This window comes from Gopherus flavomarginatus, chromosome 1 (genome assembly GCF_025201925.1).
Source record: "Gopherus flavomarginatus isolate rGopFla2 chromosome 1, rGopFla2.mat.asm, whole genome shotgun sequence".
Lineage (NCBI taxonomy): Eukaryota > Metazoa > Chordata > Testudines > Testudinidae > Gopherus > Gopherus flavomarginatus.
In genome coordinates this window covers 131371932-131390937 of record NC_066617.1, presented here as the reverse complement: position 1 = coordinate 131390937, position 19006 = coordinate 131371932, and the positions used below count along the sequence as shown (strand labels likewise).

The following is a 19006-nucleotide window of genomic DNA, read 5'->3' as shown; positions in this document are numbered from 1 at the left end:
CTGGACAATGGCTCAAAAGGACTTAAGACACCAGGAAAACCAACTGAACAAAGTAAGATAGTTAAGCTATATTAATTGACGTGCAAGACTACTTCTCCAGGACAAGTCATTTTATTACTTATTTTTAATTTCTACAACAACAAAAGAGTAGATTTTGATGCAAGGCAAGCAGATTTTATGCCTGTGCTGGTACATTTCAATGACAATTTAACGAACCTGTGTTAAATTTATATGGAATAAATCTATTGAAGTGTCTTGAATGCAGTCATTAGAACAGAGGAAGTGATTTACACTAGCATCTTATAAGAATGCTTTTAAAACTCAAATATGCTTAGCCATTATAGCAGAGTGCAATTTAAAAGTGAAATGGATATTAATGTCAAAACTGGCCTTTAATAGACAACCAAGTAATGTCACAGAGGTATCAGATCTCAACTACAGAAGTTGCCCCCCCAAAAAATGTTGTCAACTGCTGCAGAAAGTATTAAAATACAAAATGCAGCTTTTAAACCTGGTACTGCAAAGACTTGTCTACAGTACAATATGACAAAGTATTTTAACTGCCTGCTTCCCTGAGAGTCTGACAAATCGGCTGTTTCTGAATCAAGGATGTCTACTAACTATTCTTTGAATTTTACTATTCATTCATTCAGGACAGTTGGGTTCAAATTTTTGAAAAGGGCAGGCAAAGCTTTTAGGGTTCAATTTTCGGTACAGCTCATTCTACAACTTTCAAAACCAGTATTTTTAGCCGAGTAATTTCCTGCAGGTATAACCATTATGCTTGTTACACACTGAAAAGTGCTTGATACTGGAATTTTTCACAGCATCCTCTCTATTCATCCAACTTGGCATAATCTAAGTACAGACAAAGAATATCCCACTGTATTAACATTTAAATGTATATAGCAGGGCCATCCTAAACATCTGTTTGGCTTGCACTTGAGAAGGTTAGGGTTTTAGGATACAAGAGGTCCCCTGACAATTATAATGCTGTGGAGTTACCCTAGCACTGGTTTCCAATATACTTTTTTTTTATTTTAAGTATCAACAGCCTCAGTAAAAGTTAATAGTTTTAAAATCCCATGAAAGAGTCCACTTGCCTTTGATAAAAAGCAGAGGTACAATGCACCTTTCCAGCATAATTCTTTAATGTAGTTTTCTGTGAAGTCTGAGAGGTTAATCACTCAAAGGCATATTTATACTTCAAGAAAAAAAAAACCTGGAATCACTGTGAGCCATATTTTATTCAAGTGCTCTCTTTTTTGACAGAAGTGTGAAGTTTTTCTGTAATATTATAGAAATCTTATTCCAGCTCCAAACTGGACACCATCACATATCCTGAAAGAAAAAGGCAATACATTTGTATTAGCGTGATACAGAAGGTATTTGTTTCTCTTTGGACAGTTCCCTCCCCCTCTGTCACTATTTTTAATACTTGGAAAATTACAATTCAAATATATTTTGAGGAAAAAAGGCTCCGCTAACAATTTTCCATGCTTTTTGGCCTATTGGTAATGGAAGATTACAGGCCAAATTCTGCACTCTCTCACACCACCTCTAGGCCCAATGAAGTAACAGAATTTGGCACTATAAAACTTTAAGGATCCATCTTAACTATGTCAACAACTCAGAAAATAAAACCTGTGGTCAGCAAAAGTCTATTTGCAAACTCTGAAACTGTATTCCCACTGAAGCTTTCCAAGTGGGAATTATACCATTTACTTGGTAGATAAAGTCACAGCAGGCTGAAAAATGCAACGTAACCCCGTCCTCCCATTATCAATGCCTAACTTTCTAAAAAGCTCACTTTTTCCAGGTGTGAAATTCTATATTTGGTAACTTTTTAAAATTTTTGGGATGGATAGGGAAAAACATCATCAGCTATTTCAGTCTGTATTTCCTTATTGGAAAGAAATAGAACCTGACACTTTTATTCATACAATTTCGACAGCTGAACTCAAAGTTCAGTGAACTTTGAAACCTGAGATATAAATGGTTCTAAATTGAGAAGCACTTCTGAAACCAATGTGGAAAAAGTTGGCTAAAAGAAATGTGCTTCAGTCCTGAGAAATCTCCAAGGAATAAATAAATAAAGAACAAACAAAAGACTAAAATTCTCACTGAAGCAGCCTAATAAGATTCTTAAAAAATTATTATAAAATAAACTATAAAAGCACAAACCTGTCACCACTCTGTACTCCCATAGGGATACAGTAGTTAAGTTCTAATCTAGCAATGTTTCCAAGTCTGAGCACTATTCCAGCACCGTAAGACCATCGGATGAACTCAGCCAGCTTCCGGAGGTGAGCTTTGGGACCTTCACCTGAGAAGCAAAAGAAACATTTGGAAATTGGAAATCAAACCACACCATCAACAAGTTCAAGAGCCACCTACACTTTCAGGGCCAGTATACCTAGCATTTTGGAACATCCGCTACAAACAATCTAAGCCTGCTACATACAAACTGTCTACAATTCCCATGGATCCTCAGCATCTCAGATTCAGGAATCACTACTCTGTGCACTTCCTTTCTGATGTTTAAGAGCAACTTTCTAATTTCCATGGTTATGGTACCCAGTATTAGAGAGAGCATTAGCATCTTAAAATTAGGAGAAACTTATTGAAATCAGATTCCTATGCTGCTCAGCTGTATATAAAATGAACCTTCATTGCATGAGTTAATTCACCTCTTACTTCAAGCTACATAGGTAACACATATCACTATAATATTAGTGCTCACCCACTATCTCCAGCAAAATAGTGGAAGAGACTTTGGAAGAAAAGGAAGCTGACAGAATAAAGGGGGGGAAAGGGGGATAATCGAATTAGTTATTGCACCCTTGGACATGCTATGGTACTACTACTTTTTAATTAATCTGAGCATAGAATTCAAGTTTGAGTCTTCTGTTTGCCTGCAAACCCTCTTCAGAGTAGGCTGCCTGGGATAACAGGCAGTAAGGGTATATCTTCACTAGAAAGGTAAGTCAACCTATTACAGCTACTGCAATTATTACAGCATTGGTGCATGCCCACATTACCCTCCCTGGATCGGTGGTGCACATCCTCACCACGAGTGCTTCCACCGACCTAAGAGGCGCAGTGTGGGGAGCGGAGAGTCCAGTCTTTCAGCTCGGGTGGCTGCTCCACAGGCTTCCAGTGGGCTGCCAACCCCACTCTGCTCCTAGTTCCTCTCCAGGAGTAGGGGGAAGCCACTTGGGCTTAAATCCCTGCTGGGAGCTGGGCAGCCTTGTCAGTTTCATGGTACCTGCCCAGAAACTGACAAGACAGCCAACAGCGATTTAAGTAAAGCAGTGTCTACACAGACACTGTGTTGCCCTAACTACACTGACATAAGCTCTACACTTCTCGTGGACATGGAGTTACTATGTCGGTGTAGTAGGGCACTTATATTGGCAGGATGAACGCCATAGTGTAGACACTGACACAATTAGGTTGACTTAAGCTGCCTTATGTCGACCTAACTGCATAGTGCAGACCAGCCCTAAGCAAGCACACCAGAAGGTGAATAAACAAACATATGGAAATGCCACAAGTCAACTTCCGCCCACCGCTTCTGCAAATTGAGAAGTTCCTGGCCCAACAGGCTTTAAAACCAAGTGCTGTAGACAGAAGTTTACTAAAGTTACCGTTCTACCTGATGATCTGTCAAATATGTGGGCTACCAAAAATTGCCTTTTATTGGCCCACTAAATTATATGCTGTAAACTAATAGCTTTGAGTAAACAAATATCTAACAACTTTATTATGCTCTTTGGCCTTGGAGGATCAGGTTGCAATGGTTTACAAGTATCTTGCTTCTTACCGTAGTTAAGATTGCAGAGGTTTCCGGCATTGAGGAAGAAGTGTGTTCTAAAGAGGTCTCCAAATCCCCCCCGACCTGGCCGAAAAGGGAGAGGTGTGTACAAGTGCAGGCCCCCAGCCCAAAAGGCTTCTCCTCCAAGGTAATCACCTACACAAGGAAAACATCGCAAAGACAGTATTAAACATGGAATACACCAAAAGGAAACTTTTCTACAAACGATACAGGAGGAACTTCCTAAATTGCTTTATATAGCTACACCCCACTTAGCAGAGGTTTCCAACTCTCCCCGTTCCCACCTCCAACAAGGACAAACTAACACTTAATTCTCCTCAGTGCTCTTCCTTTATCTCTGCCTTCAGACTAACTCTTGGAAGCAGGGACCCATTAGGTGTTCAGCATAGTCTACCTACTCTACACCTCTGCAACAGGTATCCTCGTTTTAAAGAAAGGGAAATGATATGATTGAGTGACTAACTTACAGTCACATGAAGTCAGTAGTAGAGCAAGGAATAGAACTGAGAGAGCCCCTGGCTCTCAAATCCCTCTCCCAGTTTATACTCTCTCTGCTATACAAACCCCATTGTTTTATATATAAATAACATGAGCATATGCTGTTCCAAATATAGATTCAGTATGATCACTACCATAATCACGTTTTTTAAATCTTAGAAGGTAGTTTGCAAAAAATCAAGGTTACTCACTGGAGACTGTTTACAGAAGTGACCTAGATTTCAAAGATCAGTAAATTCAGATGAGGCTCTTGAAGGTCAAAGACGTTTTGTTAGCCCTGTCTCTTGCAATGATATCTTAAGAAAGAAGCAGGGCTACTGAAGCAGTATTAGCTCTGCCTCAGCCGGAACTAGCTTTAGTACTAGCCATACAGACACACTATTTTAATACCCTTTGACGGATATTGGCAAGTTTTAAGTATTCCTATAGAAATGAGAGAGCTTAGAGAAGAATGTGTAAGGAGTAAAGATACAATAGCCTAAACAAGCCTACACTCAGTCAGTTTAGAAGAAGTATAAACTAGTCTAAAAATATAACTGAGAGCTACTGTCTTTGTTCCATGGTGAATCAGTAACATAACACGAAATCAAAGACACCTAAAACTTCTCAGACCTGTGGGATTATACCCACCCGTTCTGAGAGAATGCCAGAGGCAGAGCAGTTTCCAGTTATTTTAAATCTTAATAAGTGTAACAGATACAAACCCTAGCCTTAAAAATGATTAATATTATTGTGTTGATATCAGATTGGGATTTAAGAGTCTCAGACCTTCGCTTTGGGGTCCAATGCTGTACATACTGTATCCACGCACACTCGTTGGTCCACCAAGGTAAAACCTAATGAACAAAGTCATTTTTAATCTAATAAATAATCCTTAGTAAAAGTGTTCTAGTTAAGTTGTAAAATATACACTTATCAATTCTTTGAAATTTATATTCAGAATTACAGGAAACTTTTTTACAAGTGAAATGTTTTTAAAAATTACAAGAGCTGTAAATAAATCAATAGGACAATATATTTAGGCTTACTTAAATTAAAAAAAAAAAGGCATTTTAAAATAAAAAAAAAAAAAATCTTTACCTACCAAGCCCAAAATACAGGGGTCTGCATTTCCTTTGCTATACCTGATGTCACAATCAGTGTAAGAAATGCAGTTCCTTTACAGGGTTAGGTGCTGGTGGTACCCACCCCATTGGAAGAGAAATACTGAGAACTGAGTTCAGGATTCTGCAAGCTCCAACTGTCTTAATATTTTCTACTCGTACCTATAACACAACATCTAAACACTGTTTACAGTTAAAGCAATTCAGAGGATTATTATTTACAAATATTAGTCTAAATATTTACTGTTACAGATCTTTAACAAATGTTCGTATTCTAAAGCCCAAGCTAGAATACACCACCATTACAAGAAGGGCTTACCACTTGATGGTATTTACCTTCTCTGCAATATTTCCTAAACTTACAATGGGTAATTTTGCAAATGTGGTAAATTTAACTACTGAAGGTGACACATATTTGCTATTTAATGGCAACCACTGCAAGTTTATATAGCAACCTTTATTATGGAAATAATAAATATGACGTTTGCTTGAAATGTTAATATGGTGCTCAAATTAAATGGGATCTTGTCTGGTTTAGTACCCATAACTAAAACTAAAATAAATAAACCGCCCTCTCCTTCTTAATGCAAAAGAAACAGCACCTATGCAGTTTTCATAGCATATTGTCTGAGTTTACAGAAAACAAATGAAGAGAGAGTCAAACAGGACAATGAGAATTAAATGCATTACTTGCCTATCAGCAATACTGGAGGGCTTATCTCCCATAGGAACCAACATTCCACCCCAGAGAGTTGTAGACAAAACCTCAGGAAAAAAGCAAATTTGTTTTTTAAAGTTGTGTATTATTCAGACACTGTATAACAGTATTGGTCAAATTCTGCCATTCAAGACACATGCAGAGCTCCCACTGGCTTTACAAGGAGCTATGCAAGATCAGAATATGCTTGTATGTAGTATCTAATCTCTAACAAATGTATTTTCAGAAGAACTGTTGGCCACTGCTGCCCTCTTTCTAAAGCATGTAGTGTTACATTATCAAAAACAATTGTTGAAGTATCGTGCTATTTTTCAATTTGAAAAGTTGAAAGTCTGGCTCCCACTCTCTCAGCCATTTTCATATCCTGACTCTTATGCTTTTCCTCAAAATAAAATAAACCATTTTGACATCAGTTGCTCCCTGTGATTTCAACATAAGAACACACTTTATCCCTAGAGAACACCTATTAAAAATGGAAGCTATAAGGCCCCTGTAATTTAAAAAAACACCCATCTACTAGCCTACATAGCATAACATATTAGGTATATTTACTGGTAATCAAATCACAATAATAAATTGTACTAGTAGCCTGCACGGTGTGTACAAAATAGAAGGAAAATGCAGTTGGGCAGCTGGGTGTCCCAAGACTATAAAAATCTATATATAGTCAACTTAAAAAAAAAAAAGCTATAGTTTTAACTGCAGCTACACACACTCTCAGTACACACAACCTAAACATAGAAGGCCAAATTCTTAGACTGAATAACACTTTAACCAGTTCTACAGTGGCACTGTTTGCGAATTACTATTCTGAATGAGTATGGGTGACAGAAACTGGCCCAGAATTATTAATGGAGACAGCAATTCAGAGCCACGTTTGCACTGCTGAAATGCATTTTATATTAAACCTACTCAAAAGTTTAACGTCCTGTAAGTCAATGGACTAGCAGAATGCAGCAAGCAACAGCAACAAAGAAGCAGTGTTAAATCTCTACAACTTCTGTATGACTAAAGCATATCTTCTAGAAAGGCATTCAGTTTTGATCTGAAGACATCAAGAAATAAAGAATCCACCATTTCCCTGGTTTGTTTCTCCCAGTGGCTGTTCACACCAAATGTTAAAAATCATGCCTTATTTCTAATTTGAATGTGTTTGGTTTCCACTTCCAGCTACTGGTTCTTGTTGTCTTTCTCTGCTAGATTAAAGAGCCCTTTAGTACGTGGTATTTCATCCCATAAAGTACTTATACTCTATAATCAAGTTACCACTCACTCTTCTTTTTGATAAGCTAAACAAATTGAGCTCTTTATGTCACTCCAAGTTATTTTCTCCAGCCCTCTAATAATTCTTATGGTTCTTTTTTGCACCTTCTCCAATTTTTCAACATGTTTTTTAAAGTGGATACCAGCACTGTGTGCAGTATTCTAGTATTGATTTCACCAATACCATTTACAGAGATAAAATCATCTCCCTATTCCTATTCACTACTCTCCTGTTTAGATATCCAAAGATCACATTTGCCCTTTTTGCCACAACATTGCACTGGGAGCATGTGCACTATGACCCATAAATCCTTTTCAGAGTTACTCCTTTTCAGGACAGTCTCCCATTCTGTAAGTATGGACTGCATTCCTAATTTCTAGATGTATAACTTTGCACTTAGCCATATTGAAATGCATTTTCTTTGAATTGGCCCAGTTTACCAAGCAATCCAGATGCTCTGTATGATTGCACTGCTCCCATCATTATTTACCAGTGTGTCAATCTGTGTTATCCATAAATTATATCAGCAGTGATTTCAAATTTACACTTCCAGATCATTGATGAAAGGGGCTGAATACTGTCAGGCTTAGTACTGAACTCTGAGGACCACCCCAATTCAGTTATGCGTCCCCTTTGACAACAACTGTTTGAAATGTGAAGCAGCCAGTTTTGAATCCATTTAACAAGGGGTCTACTGATATAGTGTAATGTTAATTTTTTAATCATATTACATAATGCTAAATTTTTTAAACCATAATATCATGTGGTACTAAAATCAAACATGTTACAACAGTCTATTACATCTATGCAGTTACTTTTATGAGCAAAACTTGTCATCTCAACAAAGAATGAAATCAGGTTTGTCTGACCTTTTTTCCATAAAGCCATACTGACTAGCATTAATTATATTCTATCCTTTAATTCTTCATCAGTTAATTCCACAATCAGTTATTCCATTATTTTGCCTAGGACTGATTTAAGGTTAATTGGCCTATAGTTACCTGGGTCATCCTGCTTGCCTTTTTTTAATATTGGCACAAAATTAGCATTGTTCCCGCCATCTGAAATGACTCTGGTATTCAAGATTTATTAAAAATTAACGTGAGTGGTTCAGAGATCTGCTCAGCCAATTCTTTTAAGGACTACTGGATGCAAGTTATCCAGACCAGCTAATTTAAAAATATTTATTCCTCATAGATTATATTTAACATCCTCTTTAATTACTAATGAACTGGAAAGTACTTCATTTTCATATGATACACGTATATCATCCTAATTCTTTCCAAGTACAGAAAAAATATTTACTGAGTACTTCTGCCTTATCTTCACTATTATTAACAATTCTACCATCTCCATCTAGTAGTGAGCCTTCACCATTGCTAGGTTTCTTCTGTTCCTAATATACTTAAAACCTCTTCCTTTATTGTCCTGAGCCCTGCCACCTATTGACTTTTTCCTGATGTGTTAAGCTTTCCTTATCCGTTTTCTGCAGTTCACAACTTCTAATGTATTCTAATTGCTCTCTATTTCCCCTTTTTCCATTTGTTATACATTGCCTTTTAATTTCTTATTTAATGGGAGATACAGGGTTAAAAACTGAACATACTGCCTTGAAAGCCCCCAAACAGTACCATTTGCCCTCCACTGCCCATCTGTTTTCAGTCACACCTTGATACAGACAAGCAAGCTGATTATACAGCAGCACTACTAAAGTAACTCCAATAGTGCTCTATCACAATCAAAACAGCATGTGATTTAATTGAACCTCCTAAAAATCATCATCTGATAGCACATTAATGGTTTTCTGAAAGCTTTTTTGGTTGAAACTTGTGTTCTCTCAAAAAGTTCATCCTCTTTCCCCAAAGCGAGGGCCCCCTCTTGTACTGACTCATGTTTGAAGCATAGAAGATGCCTTCATTTGTTTTTCATGGTATATTATCTCCTTTACACCCTAACATGCCTGACCGCAGAGATTTCTTTTAACCAAAGAGGGACCTCTTCCAAAATCAGTAACATTGCTCCACTTAAGACAACCAGTGGGTCAGTGGAGAATGATGCAATGAGCTGTCCTCTACTCATAGGCTGAAAGCGTACTACCTTTCTGCTACCATTGCCCTCAGATAGTAAAGTGTTTAGTATTTCACCTTAAAATTCTTCATTTCTATCCTACGAGTGAAAGTATGAAAAAAGCTTTAGAGCAAAATATTGTGCTAAAGTTATTAAAAATAAGGGGCTGGGGACAACTACATTCAAATTTATCCGCTAAAGATACCACACAATGATAAATTCCAAGGTGTTGGATGTAAGAAGAATCAGCGTATGCATGAAACTTCTGGTATCTATCCATCATTCTGGGACATCTGCAGTGGACTCAAGAGAACAGAACGAGAGATCCTAAAGAGAGGTTTTTTAACAGATAAATTCATATGTGTTTGTGTGCTTAATGCTCTCCACAGCTTGGTATGTGGAGGCTTCAACATATAATGTTAGCACAATTCTGATGTTAGCTTTCCAGTTCACTGTCAATAGTTTTATATAGAAGATAACAAAAACATGAAGATAATAATGGTGATAACAGGTACATAATCATGAATTCATAGTACTATTATAATCAAACAAAAAAACAGTGTATAACTAAAATGTAGGCAGACAGGACTGACAAGATGATTTATAATCAAGTGAAGAAGATGAGCTAAGGGGTCCAACCATCAATGAGAAAGCTAGTAACAGCAACCAGCCAGTATCAATGGACAGAAGATCCACACAATATAGGTATGTCAAGCTGAATTCCTTTTTAAGGGAAAACATTTCTCACACCTAATTGTTTGAGTTATCCCTTCTCTTCAAAAAGTCTACCTTCCAAATTTCTATGACAGATGCAGAAGTGTCACATAAAAAGAGGAGATTCATCCACTGAGAAAATAATATACTGTATATTAATTCTAAGGCAAATCAAAGTATCTACGCATCTAGCTTTAATCAGTAAAACCTTTTTGAAGGCATGATGAAAAAGGATCATGAGAAACATTCAAATCACTCTATTTGTTACGTTAGCAAGAGAACTGAAAGTGTTTAAATAACTTACTGAATCCCATAAAAGTTGCTTATTCAGCTGAAGCTCAAAGTCCTCTTTTAGAAAGGCCACATCTCCACCTGAGTAGCCAGCTAGCTCCTGGAAAAAAACAAACTTTTAAGACACCACAAACATGCATATTTTAGAGACTCCCTCCCTTCCTAACATAATTCATCTAAGGCTGTGTCACCATTAGCAGTATTCTCTATCTAGGCAACAGCAGTTTCCACATTGGCGTGATGGGGCAACCAAATTCAACACCTGTGAAAAAGCACAGCTGAGTCCCAGAGAAATGCAAGGTCAACCACACTTTCTTACCACAGATGTTAAATATGACTAACCCTTTCTACACCACTTGTTGTCAACAAGAGCTTGATTGAATGGGGCTACAGTGTTTGACATCTAATATCAAACAGCTGAAGCTTTTTCCAGGAGATGCTAACATTTCAGTTAGTAAAATATAAGAGAAGACTATAAAAGTTGAGTTGCATTATACTAAAATATGGGTAAAAGTATAGAATACAAGCAGCAAAACAGGATATTTTGTTTTGAACATCAAACAAATGTTTGGCAATAATCAATAGTTTAGTAATCTTGTTCACAGTATGCACTTTATCACATATATATCCTTGAAAGAATCCCCATTTCCCCCACTGTACACCCTCCACTCCTTTCTCTGTTAAGGCCCCAAATCATAGCCATCATCTTTGCTTTGGAGGAATAAACAAGAAGTTGTTCAGTCTTGCTCTTATTTGAGCCAAGTTGCTGTTGTAGCACTTCCAGACTTTGCTGGAAGGGAGGATGACATTTCAATCCACCGTATGATCTAACTGTTAACGCATACATCTGGGAAGCTAATTGTTTTAAAATATCTGAAAGGCAACTGGACAGTGCAAACCATTTTAGTACAATGAACTTTAAAACTCATGAATAGCTACATAGTCTAGCAACATTAGGACACGATGGTACAAAATATTGTCTCAATGTCTATTTTCCCCCGATACAGTTTTGGCATGTGATAGTATTTTTTAACCAAAGAATTTAATGCCAATAGTTGAAGACTGTTTTGCAATGATATTGTTTATTTTCATATTTATATCTGCTTCTATAAAGAGAATTAGTGATTTAAAAATATACACTGGTGCCAAAAAGTGAACACAAAACTATTTTGAATGGATTTTCTTATATTCAATATATTCTTGCTTAAAATATATAAACTCAGAAATGAGCAATATCAACCAGAAAAACCAACATCTGTTGCACACATTTACTACTGTAGTCAACACTACCTGATTAATTTTCAGCAAAGCACCCCGTCTAGGCAGGATTGAAGAGTTCCGAGAATCGATTACCATGGTGTGCTAAAAAGACACAGAGTTATTTAACTGGTACAAGATGCTAGATATATTTTAAGCAAAGGATGAGTTATTTGTCATCGGAAACGGCACATGCTGGGAGACAAGTAGCACTCTCAGGTTATAGCTAAATCATCTACACGGATTGGAGAGCCAAGAGAGGACCATGTGCCTATAGAATAACCCAATTCTGTCTTAACAGGCTTCATCAAAGACGCATCTACTCTGTTGGCTGTGGTAGGCCCCAGAAATGTGGCTACAATACCCCAGCAGAAATTACTTGGTCATATGACAACCCTTTTCAAATCCACTCATGATCCTGCATTTTGTGAGTTAAAATCAAAGACTGCAAATTGCTGTGGTGATACAATGCTTACAAGCAACACAGGAGCTCTGCCTCACTAAGAGGGGAGCTCTGTAGGACAGAAGAAGGAACCCTCTCTTCTACTGTGTTCAGCAGCTTTTCAGAAAAAGATGGGGGAAGAAGGGAAAGGAATCTCCCCCACTGAGCTCTGCAGGAGGAGGAGGAGGGAGCCAACCTTCCCTCCAGCCATGCAAAAACCAGTGGCGACTGAGGATAAGTACTTTGTTTAGTGACCTGCTGGGTGATCTGTTGAGAGGAGTCACACTACGCAGTAGTTATCTGAGCACCAAACACATGGCCTGTAATGATTATTAATGTTTCGGGCATTACTAGCAGAGAGCGCTCTTTAGGCAACATTCACAATTCCTATAGCATTCAAAAGCACGTGTATATCATTTACGATATGAAAAAGCCTTACAGAGAGAGAAGATTTAAGAGAGTGTCCACTTTCTTCTCGAACAGAAAAGGAGGCTGTTCTTGCAAGAGAGCCAAGCTCTCTCCAAACACCTTCCCACTTCAGCGTGTGATTGGTCTTCCATATGGGAAACTACAAATAAAGACATTTGAACAATACAGGAAGTGTTACAAGGTACAAATATAAAACATTTTCCTCACAAATTTTCATTACTAATACCTCATTTCTGTGCGGAGGAGATGGGTACGTTTACCCTTTCCAAGTTGCTGTACTGGATGTGGGAAAGCAAGTCATTCTTCCCCATCAGAGTAATGTAATTCTATAAGCCAAGAGAATTCATCTCTTTATGAATGGACAAACATTAATGAATCTTCTCCCAAATGAAACATTTTGAATTATGCGGATCCAGTGCTCAGGAAAGCAGGTAGACACTTCTCTGATATGAGGACATCTTTAGAGCTAACAGTTTTGTAAGATGAAAAACTGAATTTGTTTTTGCTACAGGTGAAGTGAGATTCAATTCCAAGTAACACAATCTATCAAAAGGATTAAAAAGCATTGTTGTCATCATTCATGTTAAGGCAAAACGATCATTGTCACATGTATTTTAGGAATCTACAGAAAAGAATAAAAGCTATACAAATATGCCTTGAACCGAGTACATCTAAATGATGTTTCAACTCCATAACTTCTTGCAGTGAAACAGGCAAAGGGAAGTGCTATTGTGCTTACATTAAATTCTGTTGATACTCCTCTGTCAGTCTCACGAAGGGAGCTCCAAGGGAACTGTCCAGTTACTTTATACAGGTTAAGTGAAAAACTAAAATAAAAAAAGTACACGGTGATTTGAAGTCAAAATTGTTAGAACATGTAAAAGTTTAAAACTAAAGATGTGTTTCGGGAACCATCTATGTGATGTTAATGTAATAGAGCAGCAGGTGGCCCTCGATATTGGCACAAATCGTAAAAGCACAGATTTAAATAGTCAATCTGTACTGTAAGAAATATTAACTGTTTTATTTACTTATCAAAAGTGAAAGAAACTGAGTTAGTTACTCTAGCTCTCAAGCCAACTCTTATTAGTAATTTCACATCTCCACCTTCCCTTAAGGCTTTGGCAGGCAGCTGTCTATATCAAAGAAATCTGAGTTGGGTGCAGAATTGTGGCTCAGTTTATAATCTTCTTATTTGTTAGAAACAAAACAAGTGACTAACATTCATTTAGAACAAGTTGTCCTTTCAAGTGAGAGGTCCTCCTGTTTGCATGAGACTGGTGGAAGCTGTTGAACGGTTATAGACACACGAAATAGTACAGTGGCTTGTAAACTTTCCAAACTACTGTACCCCTTTCAGGAGTCTGATTTGTCTTACGTACCCCGTTTCACTTCACTTCAAGGCTACTTGCTTACAAAAATCAGACATAAAATACAAAAGTGTCACAGCACACTATTTCAGAAAAATAGCGTATGTCCTCATTTTTACCATATTATTATAAAATAAATCAATTGGAATATAAATATTGTACTTACATTTCAGTGTATAATATATATAGCGGTACAAACAAGTCATTGTCTAAATGAAATGTTAGTTTGTATGGACTCTGCTAGTGATTTTTATGTAGCCTACTGTAAAACTAGACAAATATCAAGATGAGCTGATACCCCCCGAAAGACCTCTGTATACTCTCAAGGGTATGTGTACGCCTGGTTGAGACCTCCTGAAACAGAAAAGACAGTTACCTTTTCCGTAACTGGTGTTCTTCGAGATGTGTTGCTCATGTCTATTCTACAATAGGCACGTGTGCTCGCCAAGTGCAGCAGTGCCAGAAGTTTTTCCCTTTGCAGTACCCGTAGGGGAGCACCCCTGGAGTGGTGCCTCTATGGTGCGGTATAAGGGGCGCTGTGCCCTCCCACCACCCTCATTTCCTTCTTGCCAGACAACTCTGACAGAGGGGAAGGAGGGAAGGGTGCGGAATAGACATCAGCAACACATCTCGAAGAACTCCAGTTACGGAAAAGGTAACTGTCTTTTCTTCTTCAAGTGATTGCTCATGTGTATTCCACAGTAGGTGATTCCAAGCTATATCTGTTGGAGGTGGGTAGGAGTTCACAAACTCTCGGGATGGAGAACAGCTCTGCCAAACCCAGCATCTTCCCTCGTCTGGGAGACGATTGCATAATGCGCGGTGAGCATGTGAATGGAAGACCATGTGGCAGCCCTGCAAATGTCCTGAATGGGGACATGGGCTAAAAAGGCAGCTGACGAGGCCTGCACCCTAGTCGAGTGTGCTCTCACAATTGATGGCAAGGAGATTCCCACCAAGTCGTAACAGGTACAGATGCATAAGGTGATCCAGTTGGAGAGTCGCTGAGATCGGCTGACCCCTCATGTGTTCAGCCAAGATGATGAACAGCTGTGAAGACTTTCTGAACAGCTTAGTCCGTTCCACGTAAAAAGCCAGGTAGCGCTTCTCACTGGACGCATGGGGCTTGGAGCAGAGGACTGACAGGAAAATGTCCTGACCCACGTGGTAGGCAGTGAACACCTTTGGTAGGAACGAAGAAGCTGGGCGGAGCTGAGCCTTAGCCTTATGGAACACCACGTATGGGGGCTCGGAGGTCAGGGCTCTAAGATCTGAGACCCGTCTAGCTGACGTGATCACCACCAGGAAGGCTACCTTCCATGAGGGGTGCAATCAGGAGCATGAAGCTAGCGGCTCAAAGGGGGGACCCATCAACTGGGCCAGCACCAAGTTCAGGTCCCACTGTAGGACTGGGGCCTAACATATGGGAAGAGACGATCCAACCCCTTAAGAAACTGGCCAGTTATAGCATGGGAGAATACCATGTGCCCCTGATCTGGTGGATGAAAGGCTGATATGGCCGTCAAGTGCACCTTGACAGACAAGGACGCCAGGCCCTGGGCTCTAAGGTGAAGGAGATAGTATAAAAGGAGCTGGATCAGGACAGCCACGGGGGAAAAAACACTCCACTCAGCTGCCCACCGTGAAACTGAGACCACTTTGCCAAGTAGGCCCGACACATGGAGGGTTGCCTGCTTTCCAAGAGGACGCGCTGAAGCCCTTCCAAGGATGCCCTTTCCTCCCAGCCTAACCATTGAGCAGCCATACCGTGCTGCTAGATTGCGGTGGAGGAGGCGGCCCTGGTCCTGGGAGAGCAGGTCTGGGCGAGAAGACAACAGCCACAGCACGGTGACTGCCAGGCTCGTGAGAGTCCCGTACCAATGTTGCCTGGGCCACGCTGGGGCAATCAGAAGGACCCGGGCCCTTCTCCGTCTTGATCTTTTCCAATCAGCGGGATCGGGGGAAGGCATTGAGAAGCTAGCCTGACCAGGATAGGAAGAAGGCATCGGAGATAGCACCCACGCCCATCTCCCCCCCCCAAAGCAGAACTGGGGACACCGGTGGTTCTACCAGCTCGTGAACAGGTCTGGCTGGGGAGTTCTCCACTCTTGGAAAAGTCTGAACACCACCTCCTCGTGTAGAGACCAAGAGAAGTCTCGGCGTAGGCAATCTGCCCGTGATTTCCGGGCACCCAGTAGGTGGTAGGCCTGTAGGCAAATGTCATGGGCTATACAGAAGTCCCACAGCCTGAGGGCTTCCTGGCAGAGGAGCAGGCCCCACCACGCCGGTTGATGTAAAACCTCGAGGCCATGTTGGCCATGAGAACCCTGACCACTCTGCCCTCCAGGTGGGAGTGGAAGGTTGCATACGCCAGCCAGACCGCCCTGAGCGTCTTGATGTTTATATGCAGGGCAAGGTCCTGCACGGACCACAGACCTTGGGTCTGAACGTCCCCCACATGTACTCCCCACCCCAGATCCAATGATTCAGACACCAGCTCCACCGACGGGGGCCTGCCCCCGGATAAGGCCCCGTGGAGCACCATTGTAGGGAGGCGATCACCGGCTCGGGCACAGTGAGGACCTTGTCCATCCTGTATCTGGCCTGGGAGAACACCGAGGTCTACCAGACCTGGAGGGCCCTCATCCTGAGTCTGGCGTGGCGAACCACATATGTGCACGCCGACATGTCACCCAGGAGCTGCAGATATGCTCTGGCTGTCATCACGGGGAACTTTCTGACTGTGTTGACGAGCCCTTTCAGGGTGGGAGGGAGGCCCTGGCTGATGATGTGTCCCGATAGTCCTGGTACAGCACATAGAGTTTAACGTGGACTTGGTGTCATTCACTCAGGGTGGTGCACATGGACAGGAGGCGCGCCATGTGATCCCACACCCGCGACAGGGAACTGCCCTTGACCAGCCAGTCATTCAGATAGGCAAAGATCTAGACCCCACAAAGTTTGAGGTAGGCCGCTACCACAGACATGCACTTTTTGAATACCCTGGGAGCAGAGGACAGGTCAAATGGGAGGACCGTAAATTGGTAGTGCTCCTGCCCAACCATGAAACGCAGGAAGCGCCTGTGCCCCTCGAATATATGAATGTAGAAGTATGCGTCCTGCAGATCGAGGGCGGCGTACCAGTCCCCGGGATCCAGGGAGGGGATGATGGAGGCCAGACAGACCATGCGAAACTTGAGCTTTACCATGTATTGGTTCAGGCATCACAGGTCCAGGATGGGCCTGAGCCTCCCTTTGGCCTTCAAGATAAGGAACTTGTGAGAGTAGTACCCCTTACGTTTGAACTCCGCTGGCACCACTTCCACCGCTCCTAAGCCAAGGAGATGCCCCACCTCTGCTTTAGCAGGGCCTCGTAAGAGGGGTCCCCCATGGGGGACAGGGGCAGAGACTGGTTGGGTGGGGTAGAGGTAAACTGGAGGGTGTAGCCCTGCGAGACGGTGATCTCACTCCGGCAGAAAAGCACACAACTGGTTGGAGAATGGAAACTTTATTGTGGGTGGTTCCCTGGTGTGAACTGGTAGGTTGCCCCCAGGCATCCCATCAAAACTGACGTTTCCCTGCCTCTTTGCTCTTGGAGAACCCAGGCTGGGGGGCAGACCGGGACTGCCTCTCTGGGCATTTCTTATAGTCTTGTGACTTTTTTATAAGGGGGCTTGCATTTAGAGGGGGTGGCCTGGGTGGGAGACTGCTGAGGCTTAAACTTGGGCCTGGCTGGAGATGGGACATAGAGGCCAAGTGTCTTAAGCGTAGTGCGAGAATCTTTCAGGCTGTGCAACTTCACATCCGTCTGTTCCGCAAACGGCGCCTTGCCATCGAACGGGAGGCCCTGCAAGGAGTTCTACGCCTCACTGGACAGAGAGTAGGAGCCATGACGCCCTTCTCATGGACTCCGCAAAGGCCATGGACCTTGCGGCCATATCTGCAGCATCTGATGCTGCCTGTAAGGTTGCCCTGGCAGTCTCTGTACCCTCCTCCACCACAGCTTTGAACTCTTTCTTGTCACGCTCCTGGAGGGAGTCCTCCAATTTGGGTAGAGAACCCCACAAATTGAACTCCTAATGACCCAGGAGAGCCCAATGCTTCGCCACCCTTAACTGAAAACTCAGGGACGAATAAACGTCTTCCTCAAATAAGTCCAGCCTCTTTGAGTCTTTATTTTTCAGAGTAGGGGCTGGTTGGCCCTGCCTCTTCCTGTAGCTCACCGGCTCAACCACCAGGGAGTTGGGGGCAGGGTGGGCGTACACATATTCATGCCCCTTGGTGGGCACAAAGTACTTCCATTCTGCCTTCTTAGAGATGAGGGGCAAGGAAGCCGGGGTTTGCCATAAGGCATTTGACATTTTTTCTACCCCTTCATGGAGTGGGAGGGCCATCCTGCCTGGTACTGAGACCGATAGGACGTTAAGAGGGAGTCTGAGGGTTCCTCCACCTCCTTGGTCTGAAGGTTGAGGCTCGATGCCACCCTTTTCAACAGTTTCTGTTGACTTTAGAATCCTCCTGCTGAACAGAAGAAGGAGAAGCTGTAATCGCCTCATCAGGGGAGGATGAGGATGCGGGTGCGGTACTGTGCATACCCACTGGTACCAGAGGTCCCACCACTTGGTCGCCCTCTGGGCACAGAGACAAAGATGCACGCCCCACTGACTCCTTTCTGGGAAGCTGGGAAAAGGAGGCTGACGGTCATTCCAAGGCTCCGGCCACTCAGCGAGACCCCACCAGGGGCTGCGTCAGGGGCCATGCGGCCCATTGGTACCACGGTGCCGGCCAAGGAGCCCGGTGCCACTGCACTTGCTGCGGCACCAGTGAAGCAGGCTGTTCACCCTGACTAGCCTGTCCCATCGACTGACGGCTACGAAGGGAGGCCAGGCTGGCGTACAACTTGCTGCTGTCCCTGGGCAGTGCTGTCAGTAACAGTGCCGACCACGAGACAGTGATCCTGACGTGGAGGAGTGGTACCACCAGTAGCAGCTGCTCCGCGATTGGCTCCGGAGGAC

At 41.9% G+C, this 19006-nt stretch overlaps 1 protein-coding gene across 1 annotated transcript in view; it reads right to left on the bottom strand.

Annotated features, from left to right (window-relative positions):
- Positions 1-1228: 1228 nt before the first annotated feature.
- Positions 1229-19006, bottom strand: part of SAMM50 (SAMM50 sorting and assembly machinery component) — a 38947-nt gene continuing 21169 nt past the window's right edge. The window contains exons 7-15 of the mRNA XM_050924876.1: positions 13361-13448; positions 12632-12760; positions 11784-11855; positions 10507-10593; positions 6134-6204; positions 5105-5172; positions 3827-3973; positions 2185-2326; positions 1229-1341 (exon numbers count right to left, since the gene is read on the bottom strand). Coding sequence (XP_050780833.1) covers positions 1296-1341; positions 2185-2326; positions 3827-3973; positions 5105-5172; positions 6134-6204; positions 10507-10593; positions 11784-11855; positions 12632-12760; positions 13361-13448 — 850 coding nt within the window. The 3' untranslated portion in view covers positions 1229-1295. The remainder of the gene's footprint in view (positions 1342-2184; positions 2327-3826; positions 3974-5104; positions 5173-6133; positions 6205-10506; positions 10594-11783; positions 11856-12631; positions 12761-13360; positions 13449-19006) is intronic.